Below are 13,330 nucleotides of genomic sequence, written 5' to 3' on the forward strand. Positions count from 1 at the left end.
ACCTGTTTGCTTTGGTATTCATCTGAATAACGAATTGGAGCTTTGCGTTCCCTTTCTGATCGTCTTGGCATAGTTACAGGCATAGTTTCCTCCTCTACAGTTTCTTCCCCCTCCCTCTCTTGCTGAGATTGTTCAGGAATTTCTTCTGTTTCTACAGCTTTCTGTTCTACAGGCAAACTTACATACTGTTTTGTTTCCTGCATTTGTTCATGAAAAACTACATCTCTGCTCACAATTACACTTTTGTGATATGGAGACCACAAACGATAGCCTTTTGTTTGTGTATCATATCCCAACAGTTTACATTCCAAACCTCTTTGAGCTAGTTTTCCTGGTCTGTTTTCTTTCTGAATATGAGCAAAACATTTACTTCCAAAAACCCTTATATGTGACACTCTAGGTTTTCTTTTGTAAAACATTTCATATGGAGTTTTTTCATGTACAGAGTGGTAAAGCCTGTTTAACAAATAATTTGAGGTGGACAAAGCTTCTGCCCAGAACAGATTAGACAATCCTGACTCTTTCAATAGAGCTCTTAACATGTTCTGCAAGGTTCTGTTTTTCCTTTCTGCAACTCCATTTTGAAATGGTGAATATGGAGCAGTAAGGTCATGTTGTATATCCTCATCACTGAGGAATTTTTTAAATTGGTTGCTAAGAAATTCACCTCCCCGGTCCGTTCTTAGATTAGCTATAGGTTCTTTAAATCTATTTTTACTCCACTTAACAAAGGCTTTAAACTTTCCAAAAGTTTCACTCTTCTGTTTTAACACATACACAAATCCAAATCTACTGTAATCATCAACAATAGACAAGAAAAATCTGTTTCCTCCTTGACTTGTCTCAAAAGGACCTGCAAGATCTGCATGAATTAATTCAAAAATTCTTTTTGTTGTTCTCTCACTATGTTTTGGAATGTTTGACTTATGACACTTGGTTTCACTGCATACATTACATTCTACATAGTTAGAACATGGTTTGATTTTCACCCCTTCACACAATTCTGGGATCTTAGAAATTGTTTTATAGTTAGCATGACCAAACCTTTTATGAGTTAAATGGATACACTCTTGGTGTGGTTTGCAATTGGCTATTGTTTTTGTTGTGACTTTGCTGGCTACAACTTCATTTTCTGTACAAGTATTAATCACATACAAAGATTCTTTCATTATTCCCTGCACACACACCTTGTTTCCATGTTTTATAGTACAATTTTCTTCAGTAAAACAAACCTCATACCCCATTTCTGTTAACTGAAACACACTTAGAAGGTTTGTTTCCAATTCTGGTACATATAAAACACTTTGTAGTTCAACTCCCAGACAATCAAAATATACATTACCCACACCACAAATCTGGATTTTTGTTCCATTTGCAAGGGTAACACACTTTTGCTCTGAAGTAGAAGTTTCCAAGGTAACAAATGAAAGTTTGTCTTTTGCCATACTTATTGAAGCCCCAGAGTCCAAAAACCAAGGATTCATTGTCTCTTTGACTCTTGCTAGAAGACACTTCTTTGTTGATTCAGCTTCATTCATTTTGTTTTCTTCTCTCCACTTTGCTGTTGACTGCTTTTTCTTCTTCTTGTTGCAATCCCGCCTTAAGTGTCCTGAGGAACCACAGTTAAAGCATTTCCTTGCCTTTAATGCAGCCACCACATCAGAAGTTTTATGGCTTTGTTGAAATTCAGCCACAGGATGTTTAAGGCTCTGTTGTTTTGAAGCTTGTCTTCTTTCATAGGTTTCCAGTAGTTTTCCAGCTACATACTCGAGGGTTAAATTTTTCTCCTCTTGACTTTCCATCATGGTGACAACCGCGTCGTACGATGAATCAAGGCTTGACAAAATCACATAGACTTGGTGTATAGTTGTAAACTCCATCCCTCGTGCCCTGAGTTGATTGAAGATTTCTCTCATGCTTTTCAAATGGTTTGACATAGACTCCCCTGGTTTCAGCTTCATTCCATACAGCTTCCGGGTTAGAATTACTTTACTGCCCGCTGTTTCTCTTTGATATACAGCTTGTAGCGCATTCCAGCACTCTTTTGATGTATTCAAAAACTGAATGAAGGAAATTTGAGAGTCTTCCACAGCTAATGCAATATCTGCCATTGCTTTTGCATCGTCCTTAAACCATTTAGCATTCTGTGGATCTGCTCTATCTGGTGGATCCTCTGTGACTACATACCACAGTTCAGCCTGAATCAGATACATTTGCATTTTGTAAGACCATAATGCATAGTTAGAGTCATTCAGCTTTTCCAACAATTGATGCAAACCAGACATATTAGCTCCTGCCATTTCCTCTGCTTTAGGAATTTGTATCTCACCGTCCTCCTGCTCAGAGTCCTCCTCAGAGTCAGCCGACTGAGATTCTTCCTCACTTTGCAGCACTGGCTTTAGCTTGATGTCTTCCTTCATCAACAGTTTTCTGTTTTAGCAGACTCCTGGTTCTGATACTGCACCGTTCCCACCAAGTTCTGGTTCTTCTGCCTGGGTTAGGCTGGCGTAGGCTGGTCTAGGCTAGACTGGGCCCATAACCTTTGTTGGGTTATTGTGCCAGAACTTTTCTCCCTCTGGAACTCTGTTTGTGCTCAGAAAACAAACACACATCACGCAGGTCTTACACAGCAGAGCTGGTTTATTTCCTTCAGGCTTCTGTGCAGTCCTATTCAGGTCAGTTCAGATCAGCACACTGAGGCATACACAGAGAGCAGTGATCGTAGAGCAGTGATCAGTAAGCAGTGATCAGTTCCATTTTACACAAGTGAGAAACTATATACAGATCTACACAATTCTTATCTACATTACATACAGCTGTGATGAGGCTAACTTAGAATCTTGGCAAGGTTCCCAGAACAGCCTCTATCTCAAGGTAATTGCCCACAGATAGACTTTTTCTGTTTAACCCTGAGATAGCCATACACACACAATTTTAATGACTAAGCAAGTATTTCTTTTCATATACTTAACACTTCCATGGCTCCTCTTGGAATAGCCAGTGCTTCTACCCTGACCCCCAAAAAGCAGGAGTAGCAGTCTGTGTGGAACGCCATTGTGTACCTTACCATGATGGTAAGGCACATGAGGGCCTTTGCTTGAAGTAAATGGCCTGGCCAAATCACACTGTGCCCAGAATATCATGGGTAGGGGCAGAGAGTTACATGGGACTCCTATGAGAAACCTCTATAACTTACTGCCTAGTGGTGGTGGTGGAACTGAGAGCTCACATGAGAGCTTTTCAGAGCTGAGTCAACATCAGTATTTCTACAACAGGGGCAGGCAAATCGTGGGCCTACAGGTGGTGTTGGACTGCAACTCTCATTACCCTTCAACATTTGCCACGTTGGCTGGGGCTGATGGGAGTTGCAGTCCAAAAGCATTAGGAAGGCAACAAGTTGGCCACCCCTGTTCATTAACATTAAGGATTGTAGCCAATGTTAGTCTAACTTAATTCCCATTCATTTCAAGAGGTCGACTGTAGGCACGGCTAACCCTGACTGCAATCATGAGGAACATGGGAAAGTGAAAACAAGATTGTTATTGCTCTTGCTTTTGTAAGTGGCATAAAGCTTTGTGTAGGGTGACCCTATGAAAAGGAGGACAGGGCTCCTGTATCTTTAACAGTTGTACTGAAAAGGGGATTTCAGCAGGTGTCATTTGTATATATGGGGAACCTGGTGAAATTCCCTCTTCATCACAACAGTCAAAGCTGCAGGTGTCCTGCCCACTTTTAAATTTGGTCACTCTAGTATAGCTCCTGCACTTTAACTGCTGTGATGAAGAGGGAATTTCACCAGGCTCCCCATATATGCAAATGACACCTGCGGAAATTCCCTTTTCTATGCAACTGTTAAAGATACAGGAGCCCTGTAACTTTAATTGAGATAACTAATAAATGAGATTAAGGCTGTAATCCTATACATATATATAATAGGGTTTACCTGGGAGTAAGCCACATTGAACACATAGGGACTTACACTGGGTTGTTCTGTGGCAGTTTGTCTCCTCTGCTCCTTTTATTACTTCATGTAAGAGTGTAGGTTGAGGCTTTTTTACTGGTCCCTAAACCAAGCATTGCTTTATTGTGGGTTTTCATTATATGTGGTGGTTTATTCTATAAATGTAGAATATATTCTATAAATATATAATAAAATAAGACTAAAGCTGACCTTAAATACAAAGAATCTAATATAAACCGAAATGGTTTTATTTTGGATTTTTTGTGCTAAAGTAATGATTTTTACAAAACAAATACCTATAAAAGCGGCACAGTTTTCAGTTTGCTTAGATACGCGCAAAGTAGAAAGAAAGAAAAATAACAAACAGAGACTTCCTCTAACATTTTAAAGCTGTACTATAAAATCATTTAGTAAATCTACATTTTAGCTGACTGGCTAAATATTGTCATAAATTTATATTAAAAAACTATTCTTTGAGGGTGAGAACGAAGTTGTGCAGTCAAAGCAGAACTGTCCGTTTGAGCTATTCTTGAACAGTTCAACAGCATGGTGACTTGATGCAGTAGAGCAATGTCAATTAGAAAGTTAACTATGGTTTATGGATGAATTGGCAATATAAGGTCAGTCACAATGTTCTAGGAATGTTATTTTTAGATACACTCAAGAAGTAAGGGATGGCATTCAAAAGTGATATGCCTAATAACACATTGATTAGGTATGTGATAAATGTATCATTAATACCAAATGGCTAAGCACTGTGATCCCTAATTAAAGATAAAGTCCTAAGCATAAGACCTTGATAGTGTCATGTTGTGTGGCATTGTATTAGTCAAGGAGCTAGCCACTAGTGGCACTTCAGATGTTTTGGCCTACAGCTTCCACCAGTCCTAGCCAACACAGCCAATGCTGAGGGATCATTGTCCACCACTGATCTAGAAGTTGAACTGATGTAGCAATGTTCCTACTGCACATACCAGATCTGGTGGGCTCACACAGGAACTGCAACTGGTGTGGCACTGGAATGCCCGAATCACATGGAAAGTCACTATGCCAGCTCAGCTCTGGAGAACCTCAATCCTAGTAGACTCATCCATATGGGTAGCTGTCAAGGATGTTGCTAAGCCTAAGCCCATGAGCCCTGTATCTATTTCCCAGTGCCTCCAGTGTCAGCCAGTCACTGCTGCTCAGCCAGCAGGGGTCCAGATCCTCACCATCCCTCCAAGTAGCACACTGAAACAGCCACTGCATGATCCATGCTGGTTCCATGCTGCCCTAGCCCCCAGCCAATTTCTCTTCATTGAAGTGTAGCGATTCCAGAGCTAAGGCACGACTAGGCTGCGACCACCTCAGCAAAGGTGGGGCATGGATGGAGAGGCCTTATCAATGTCTCCACAAACCTCATCCAAAGACTTATGAGACTTTGGATGAAACTCTGGGGCCTCTGTTATGTAGTCCACCCTTATCTGTGGCCATTCACAACCTGGTTGGGGGTTCTACCTGCTGGCCTGACCAGACAGATGCTAGCATTGGAGTGCCCAGCCAGGAAGCAAGAGCTGGGTGTGGTGAAGCCCCCCAATTTTTAAGTCCCTAGCAAACGTCCCTGATAGTAGATTTTGCCGTTCATAATCTTCAGGTAGAGATATCACTACAAAGAAACATCAGTGGCTTTCCACACCGTGTCTATATCAGACAGAACTGGCCTGAATTTGTTACTGAGGAGGCACATTAAGCATAATAAAATAGCTTTAAATATTCCTGTTTGGCACACACATGATCAAACATGTGGCAGCAGTATACAGTTTTGCTCTGTCTACCTCCAAAACTCTGATCTTCTTGCTTGATTTTCTTATAATCCAGGTTTAGTTGCAGCTGGGAAGACCCCTGACCCCTGCTTTGTTGTAGCCTGCAGATATTCATTGTCATTCTCTACATAACAGAACACATAACATTGTAGAAGGAAAAATCAACATGAAAAATCAAGTGCTTCTCAGTAAGCTATGGATCTTATGATAAATTTGATCCTTCTGCTAAGTAGACACAAACGTTGATTAGCTCAGTCTGGGGGTATGACTGAAGAACCTCACATATACTGACATATTATGAGCAATAAATCAAGATGTGCAGAGTATACTTTGAAGCTACCTCACTGAGTTTATTTATTCATGTTAGCAAATATACACATAGACACACACACACACAAGTCTTGTGGTACCTTAAAAACTAACTAACTGATTGCAGCACATACCACAATTCTGTTTGTCTTTAGGGTGCTACAAAACTCATTCGGATCGCTATTTTGAGTACAATGCTTATGAAGAAAGCCAATAATGCTGTTTTGTGTTTGGGAAGGGAAAGTCAGGTTTTCAGTACGAGTAAGATGAATGAATGTTTGATATACTAACATATGCTCTACTACCATGGATCTCACAAGCATTCGTTATTTGCTTCTCCTGCAATAAATTTGAGGTACCTTCCAGAGAACAAACTGAATACCATAAAATTCACAGCCTGGTCCTGTGCATATTTACTCAGGAGTGTACCACTTTGTTCAATAGGACTTACTTCCACATAAGGAGCAGAGATTGCAACCTAAGATTGGTTTTCTTCAGTTCTAACTTTTACTTAAAGCCCTTTCATGTGGGACTGATGAAAGGAGAGGGAAGTTGTGCTGCTGGCCCCACCCATGACATCACATCAGTCCTCCTGGTTCTGCTGCTCTTGACCTCCACATATTGAACAAAGTTCCAGGTGGGGTCAGCGTTTTCCACACGATTGCCCCTTCATGTGAGCAACATATGATGGAGGGCTTTAGCAAAGAACCTGGTAGACTCATGTTCTTACCACAACACAAAATATCTGTAATTCTAATGTGTTCTTTTAATCTTTGTTTATTAAGTGCTGTTCTTATTACTTCCAAGCTGAGCTGGTTAGGGTTGGACTGTATAGAAAGGTACACGTAGAGGGGGGCTTGGAATCACATCTGCTAGCCTGGCCCCTGAGTTCCATGTGACATGCAGGAACTGAAACCCATTGTGCATATGTTCCGAATAACTTTTGTACAGATCGCACAATCAATTGTTATGTGAGGAAGTCATGATCAATGCATGGAGGTTGGGTGGGGCTAGTAGGTGGAAACCTCTCTCTCTCTCTCTCTCTCTCTCTCACACACACACACACCACCATCCACATATATATTTCTACACTTTGGCCATCTGCTCAGGACTAATGATTTTCTCTATAATCATAGCATTTTCCTGCCTAGTTATCTCTGGAAACACCATAAAAGGAACTGTCTTTCAAACTGTCAAAAGGTTGGTACAGCAGTCCTAAAGTATCTGCATTACAATATTAGTCTGCAATGCTGGAATAATGTTCACATAACTCCAGTACAAAAGTTTGGTTTGTGACATTGAACTCTATGCAGCAATTGGTATGTGCAATAATCATAGTGCTTACATGGTGTTGTAGCACATTTGGGGTGTATAACTTTTGTAAATATTGGTCAAATTGACATTCCCAACACCAGGCAGGGTCCTGTGGAATTTGTGAGAATAGGGCTTGTAATATTGCAAGCTGAAGAACAGCCGACTAAGTAAGAGACTATATAACTCCCAACATTCAGGTAACGTTAATTCTACAGAAGGAGGGGGAGGGGAGAAAAAGTGGAGTATCTACACTGTACTTTGTAAATCCACACAGTTATCTATTAAATTATAGACAGATGTTGTATCATATTAGTGCCATTGTTCTCTATGATCAGACCTAAAAGAAGTGTTCCAAGATAAGCCAAACCAAGCCGATTTCAGGAATGGCCCGATCAGGAGAATAAGCTAAGGCCTAATCTACACCAAGCAGGATATTCCACTATGAAAGTGGTATATGGTATGTGTCAATGGGCCCCAAGTTGTCGGTGCACTTCAATACCACTATGTGGTTCCTGCCGCTTCCATAGTGCAATATCCTGCTTGGTGTAGATTAGGCCTGTGGCTGCACTCCTATCACACTTACATGGGAGAAAATCCTGTTTGACAAAATGACTCTCATGTCTGAATAAATATGCAGAATTGGGCTATATGGTTGCAATGCAGAGCATACTTACCTAAAAGTGAGCAAACACCATCGAACACAGTGGGTCTACTTTTGACAAAATATGCATACGATGTACTTACATACTTCACAAGATTATCTGAGAATTGTCCAAGACAAGAGCTCCTGGGTTTAACGCGTGAGGTCAGAAAGCTACAGAACGGTAACACTGGATGTTGAGCAGACGGGTCCATTAATTCTTCATATTTCTGTTGCAGTCACCTGACCACAATCTAATCATATGGATTGCCTTGCATTTGTAGCTTCTGTATATTCCATGTACACCATTAGGAACTCACAATGTCAGACTAGTTCTGGGACTATTTTGGGACAGCTCATGTGCCTTAGGGTGAACACCATTGTTGCCCTCTTTAGATAATGCAGCATTTTGTTTTTTAGGGGCTAGTAATTGAATAAGATTTTATAACAACAGAAATGAAGCAGATGGGTTCTAAATAAAATAGAACAAAAATTTAAGAATACAAAACTGTTGCATTCTTAGACATTGACACACTCTAGTAACTGATGCTTAGACTTTGAGATGGAAGGAATAAAAAAAGATCACAATATGAAATGAAAAAAAAATGTAGTTTATCTAGCAGTTGGGAAATGCTGCATTTCTTCAAACTGTAACCTGGTGAGATTTCACCTTGCACTTTCAATTCTTTAAATAGCATTCCAATTACTCAAAAGCTCCACTTCTCAAACTCTCTACTTGGTGTAAGCCACTTCAGTTGTGCTTGTTACAGAAGAGCACCTGGGGTGTTGAGTTTTAGGGAATAATGGAGATAATTGTAATGTCTAGTTAATGCAAGATAGATGGGAATGCTTATGCCCCAATGCTTTCCAGTCATAATTATTAAAGCGTTATTCCCCCTACTCACTTGCCATTTAATGCTGCCACACCAACAGTGCTTCTGGCAATAGACATACTGGCTACAAATGTCCACTGCTGACTTTGGGGGTCCCACCTCTCGACTGTGTTCAAATAGCTCCAGCCATCATGGCCTCCCACTGCATAAATTGGCCCTTCAAGAACAGTAACTCCTAAAAAGGAAAAGAGGCAAAAGGAAGAAAATAAAAATACATCCAACAATTCAAACAAAGCTCAGGGTAGGCTAACATGCATGAGGCTGTCGGACAAGCCAAACTGCGTCACACATGGCATAAAGCCCTGATTGGACAGCGTGTGGGGCCACCAAAGGAATTCCGGCCAAGGCGCAAGTAGCATGGAAGGACTGTTTGTGTGAACTGGCCATTCCATTTGGGTGGTGCAAGATTGGCATGGCACTGGAAACAATTTTTTTGGAGTACTCTTACATTGTGTGAAGAGGTGGCTGTAATTTGTGAGCTGTCCAACAGTTTCTCCCTGTTTATTTGGCCCTATTTATCCTCAAGGACTCACACCACCTGTAGTAAGAAACCAAGAATTACCATGGTGGATCAGACCAAGGTCCATCCAGACCATAGCCTTCAGATAGGTTCTGTTTCCATCAAGGGATATCCAGAAGCTTCTGGGCAGTCACAGTTAGGACACGAAGGCAATGGCCTTTCCCTGCTCTCTGCCCTCAGTATCTGGAACTCAGAGATGTACTAACTTTGTGTATGAAAGTTCCATTTACCTATCATTGCTTCATGGGTCTGTCCTCCTTTTCCAGGCCACCACAATCATGGACATTGTGGCAGCTACATGAATAGCCTTCAGATAGGTTCTCAGCAGTGGCTTCTCTGCCACAGTAACATTCATCATGGGGACCGTCATCTGTATTGGCCCTCATACTGGCAAATAAATAGGACCCCTGATATATATAGCTTGTATTTCAGACTTCACCACTGATGACCTACCTTAAATAATTCCAGGTTTTATAATGTTAATGGAAAGGGTGGTTTTAAGTGTTTCTCAAATCTCAATCCATGAGATAGCTGAAGATAGATTTTCTGAGGCAGAACAGTAGTGTGAGAAAGACAAACTCTTCAAAAGATAACAAAGGCTAAAAGTCCTTTTGTTCTCGAATGAACTTTTCGGTTCATTTCTTTTAATAGCCAGAACTCAATTTATTTTTAAGTAGTCTGTAGTGAAATGTCAGACTGTCATTCCTATTAGCACATGGAAGCACTTCTGTTGTAAGGCCAAAGTGCAAAATTCTATATAAATTGTATTTTTTCCTAGTAGGTCTACCTGAATGTAGGACAGTCTCTTGGGATTAAACACTGCTAGCTGCTTCAACTGCTCCTATTTGGTATGATGACTCAGCACTTAGTCATACCTATATATTTTTTCCAGCTAATAGATAGCTGGGACCTGCTGGAAGATCTCATTTTTAATATTTTTATTAGAGCTTTTCCATTGAATATTTCATACTGCATAAAGTTGCATGCTGAGTTGGACACCATATTAATGTAGCAAGCGATACCTTCCCCAGAAAAGCATATAATTCTGCATGACCTTGCATGTGGACAAAATGTGCATTCAGTGCTGAGCATGTCTGGCAATTAGTAGAGAAAGTATGTGATTATCCAAAACTTGTTGAAGAAATCTACTCGGTGAAAGAAACCTACACAATAATTCATGACATAGAATTACTCTCCATCTCTGCATGGAGAGATACACAGTTTTCCCTCAGTGTAAATTAAGTACTGAGGCATAGTAGTCGTTTTGTCCTTGTGTAAAGGACAATATAAAGTCAGAACAGGCCATAACTAAGATACAACTTTTATTTTCATGGTTTTCAATATCAATTTTACAAATGAGAGGGTCATTGCATTGAATTCCTATTTCAGTGCACTTTTTGCAACCCCAAACCCATGCAGTTTAGCTCCAGCCTTCCTTTTATGGTGCTGTAAACCATAATTTCTCCAGGACACTGGAGTCCTTTGTAGAGATGTCAAGTACCCTGAAAGCTAGGAAATCTGGGGCATGTAAATTCCAGGTTTTCTGACACATGGGATGCTACTGTAGCAGTGTTTCAATGAGATCTCTTTACCGCATCCACTGCCATTGTCACCTCTGGGCATGTCTACACCATGCCTTATCCCAGGGATCGCCCTGGGATCATCCCTGTGTGTCCATGTGATGCGCAGGGCATCCCGGGGCAGAGAGGGATGATCCTGCCATTTCCCCGGGATAACTGGGATGGATTTTAGACCGATTTTTCCCGTGGTCTTGGGATCATCCCAAGACCGCAGGAGGTGTGGGCGGCCATCCTGGTTTTGTCCCAGCTCATCACACGTAAACGTGAAGAGCCAGGAATGGGGTACAGAGCTCTTCAGGTGCTCTGTGAACATCGGGGGTGGGGATGGGAGTGGGATTTTTGTTTTTTTGTTTACCTTGTAATTTTCACTAGAATGTGAGTGCACTCCAGCTCTTGTGTTTTTTTTTTTAAAAAAAAATGGCCACAGCGACTGACGCAATGCCCGGGACATCGCATGGCCCATGAGGACTGAGGGGGAGGATCTCATGATTAGCATATCGTGAATCCTCCCCCTCCCCTCCCCTGGTGTAGACATGTCCCATGTTATAGCCTAGGTAAGTAGAAAAGGGGTAGCAGAAACTCATGGGTGGAGAGTGGGAGTGAGTCTTTACAGAGTATTTGGGAGAAACGGTCATATCCTGTGGCGCTCCCAAGATGTGATGGAGTCAGAATTGGGTTTGGAATAAGGCAGCCTATTTTCTAATGTTGGCACAGGGCGGTGGGTGGGTGGGGATTCAGTTTGCCATTCTCAGTTCCGATTTGAGCTGCCTGTGTGCATGTGTATGCCCATCAGTATTCTCACTAAACAAGCCGGGAACATATTTGATGCCTTTAACATCACAGATGTGCTAGGAAAGAGCATGGATTAATGTAAGGTGCCACAAAGGCTTTTACCCTGAGAGAAAAGGGCTAGCAGGAGGACCAAGTTATTTTGTGACTTCAGGAGGTCTAACGACCCTTGAATTCACTTCATCCCAACAGCCGTCTTGAGTCTTTTTTTATTAGTACTATATTATTATTTTTCATTAGTAGCACATAGAAATAAATGTTAAGTTTTAGTTTCATTTGGTGTTTTTTTAATATAAATTTATATACTGTTAGTGCAAAAATATGTTACGTCATGATTTATCTTGATAAATATTTTTAGGTGGGCATGGGAAGACACTCCTTATAAAGTTTTCTTAGTTAATGCAAAAAACGTAATTAAGGTTAGATTGATGTTGCTGAGAGCTGAGGGAAGCAGCTTTTATTAAATACGTGGGCCCTCTGGGCTTCAAAAATAAATTAAAGAAGCATCTTCATTCTTTGGAAAGTAATAAACCTGCAGAGGTTGTAAAAACTTCCTGGGACTTCAGTTCATGCAGGCATACTGAACGTTTTTGTTGAACATCCGTGGGTCTGAGCAATTTTATCTAGGCATTTAGTATATTGCTCCCTTTTAAAATTGTGTTTCTAATCTATCAGTATGCAGATCAATGAAAGAATAAAATAAATGAGAAGTAACAATAAAGAGAAGTCTGTCCTGTACACACACACACACACACACACACATACACACACACACACACACACAGAGAGAGAGAGAGAGAGAGAGAGAGAGAGAGAGAGATCACCACTTCTTGTTCTAGTTCAGATAAGGGATATTTCCTATGGCCTGTGTTCACATATATTTTATTATTTATTATTATTTATTTATTGCATTTTTATACCGCCCAATAGCTGAAGCTCCCTTGGCAGTTCACAAAAATTAAAACCATTCAAAGTATACAACAAACAGTATAAAAACATGATATAAAATACAATATAAAAGCACAACCAGGATAAAATCAGCAGCAGTGTAGAAATACAAATTTAAAATACAAATTTAAAACAGCGAAGTTAAAATTAAATTTATAGACTGTTAAAATGCTGAGAGAATAAAAAGGTTTTCACCTGGCATCTGAAAAAATATAGTGTAGGTGCCAGGCGAACCTCCTTAGGGAGCTCATTCCACAGCACGGGTGCCACAGCAGAGAAGGGCCCTCTTCCTGGTAGCCACCTGGCTTACTTCCTCACCATGGGGCAGTATCCATCACTGCCAGTCAACCTATGCTCCTGATGTACTGCTAGTGTAAGCAACCTCTAGCAGTATGCCAATAGCATAAGCAGCAGAACTTGTTTCCCCAGAAAGCGTGTTGCACCAGCTTACACCATTGGTATAAGGGTTTCTTATGGTGGCGATACAACAATATTGTAAGCAGACCGGCACTATTGCATACTGCCCATGTTTCCTGCTATGAGAATGAGCTTGCATGACCTTGGACTGTAGGAA

The 13,330-nt window shown here is 40.8% G+C and overlaps 1 protein-coding gene across 3 annotated transcripts in view; it reads right to left on the minus strand.

The window, feature by feature from the left end:
* Positions 1-13,330, minus strand: part of KLHL1 (kelch like family member 1) — a 187,620-nt gene that overhangs the window by 19,866 nt on the left and 154,424 nt on the right. For all 3 annotated transcript variants that reach the window (XM_063125995.1, XM_063125994.1, XM_063125993.1), the window contains one exon: positions 8,932-9,094. In XM_063125995.1, the coding sequence (XP_062982065.1) occupies positions 8,932-9,094 (163 nt within the window). The remainder of the gene's footprint in view (positions 1-8,931; positions 9,095-13,330) is intronic.

Source organism: Elgaria multicarinata, chromosome 5 (assembly GCF_023053635.1).
Source record: "Elgaria multicarinata webbii isolate HBS135686 ecotype San Diego chromosome 5, rElgMul1.1.pri, whole genome shotgun sequence".
Lineage (NCBI taxonomy): Eukaryota > Metazoa > Chordata > Lepidosauria > Squamata > Anguidae > Elgaria > Elgaria multicarinata.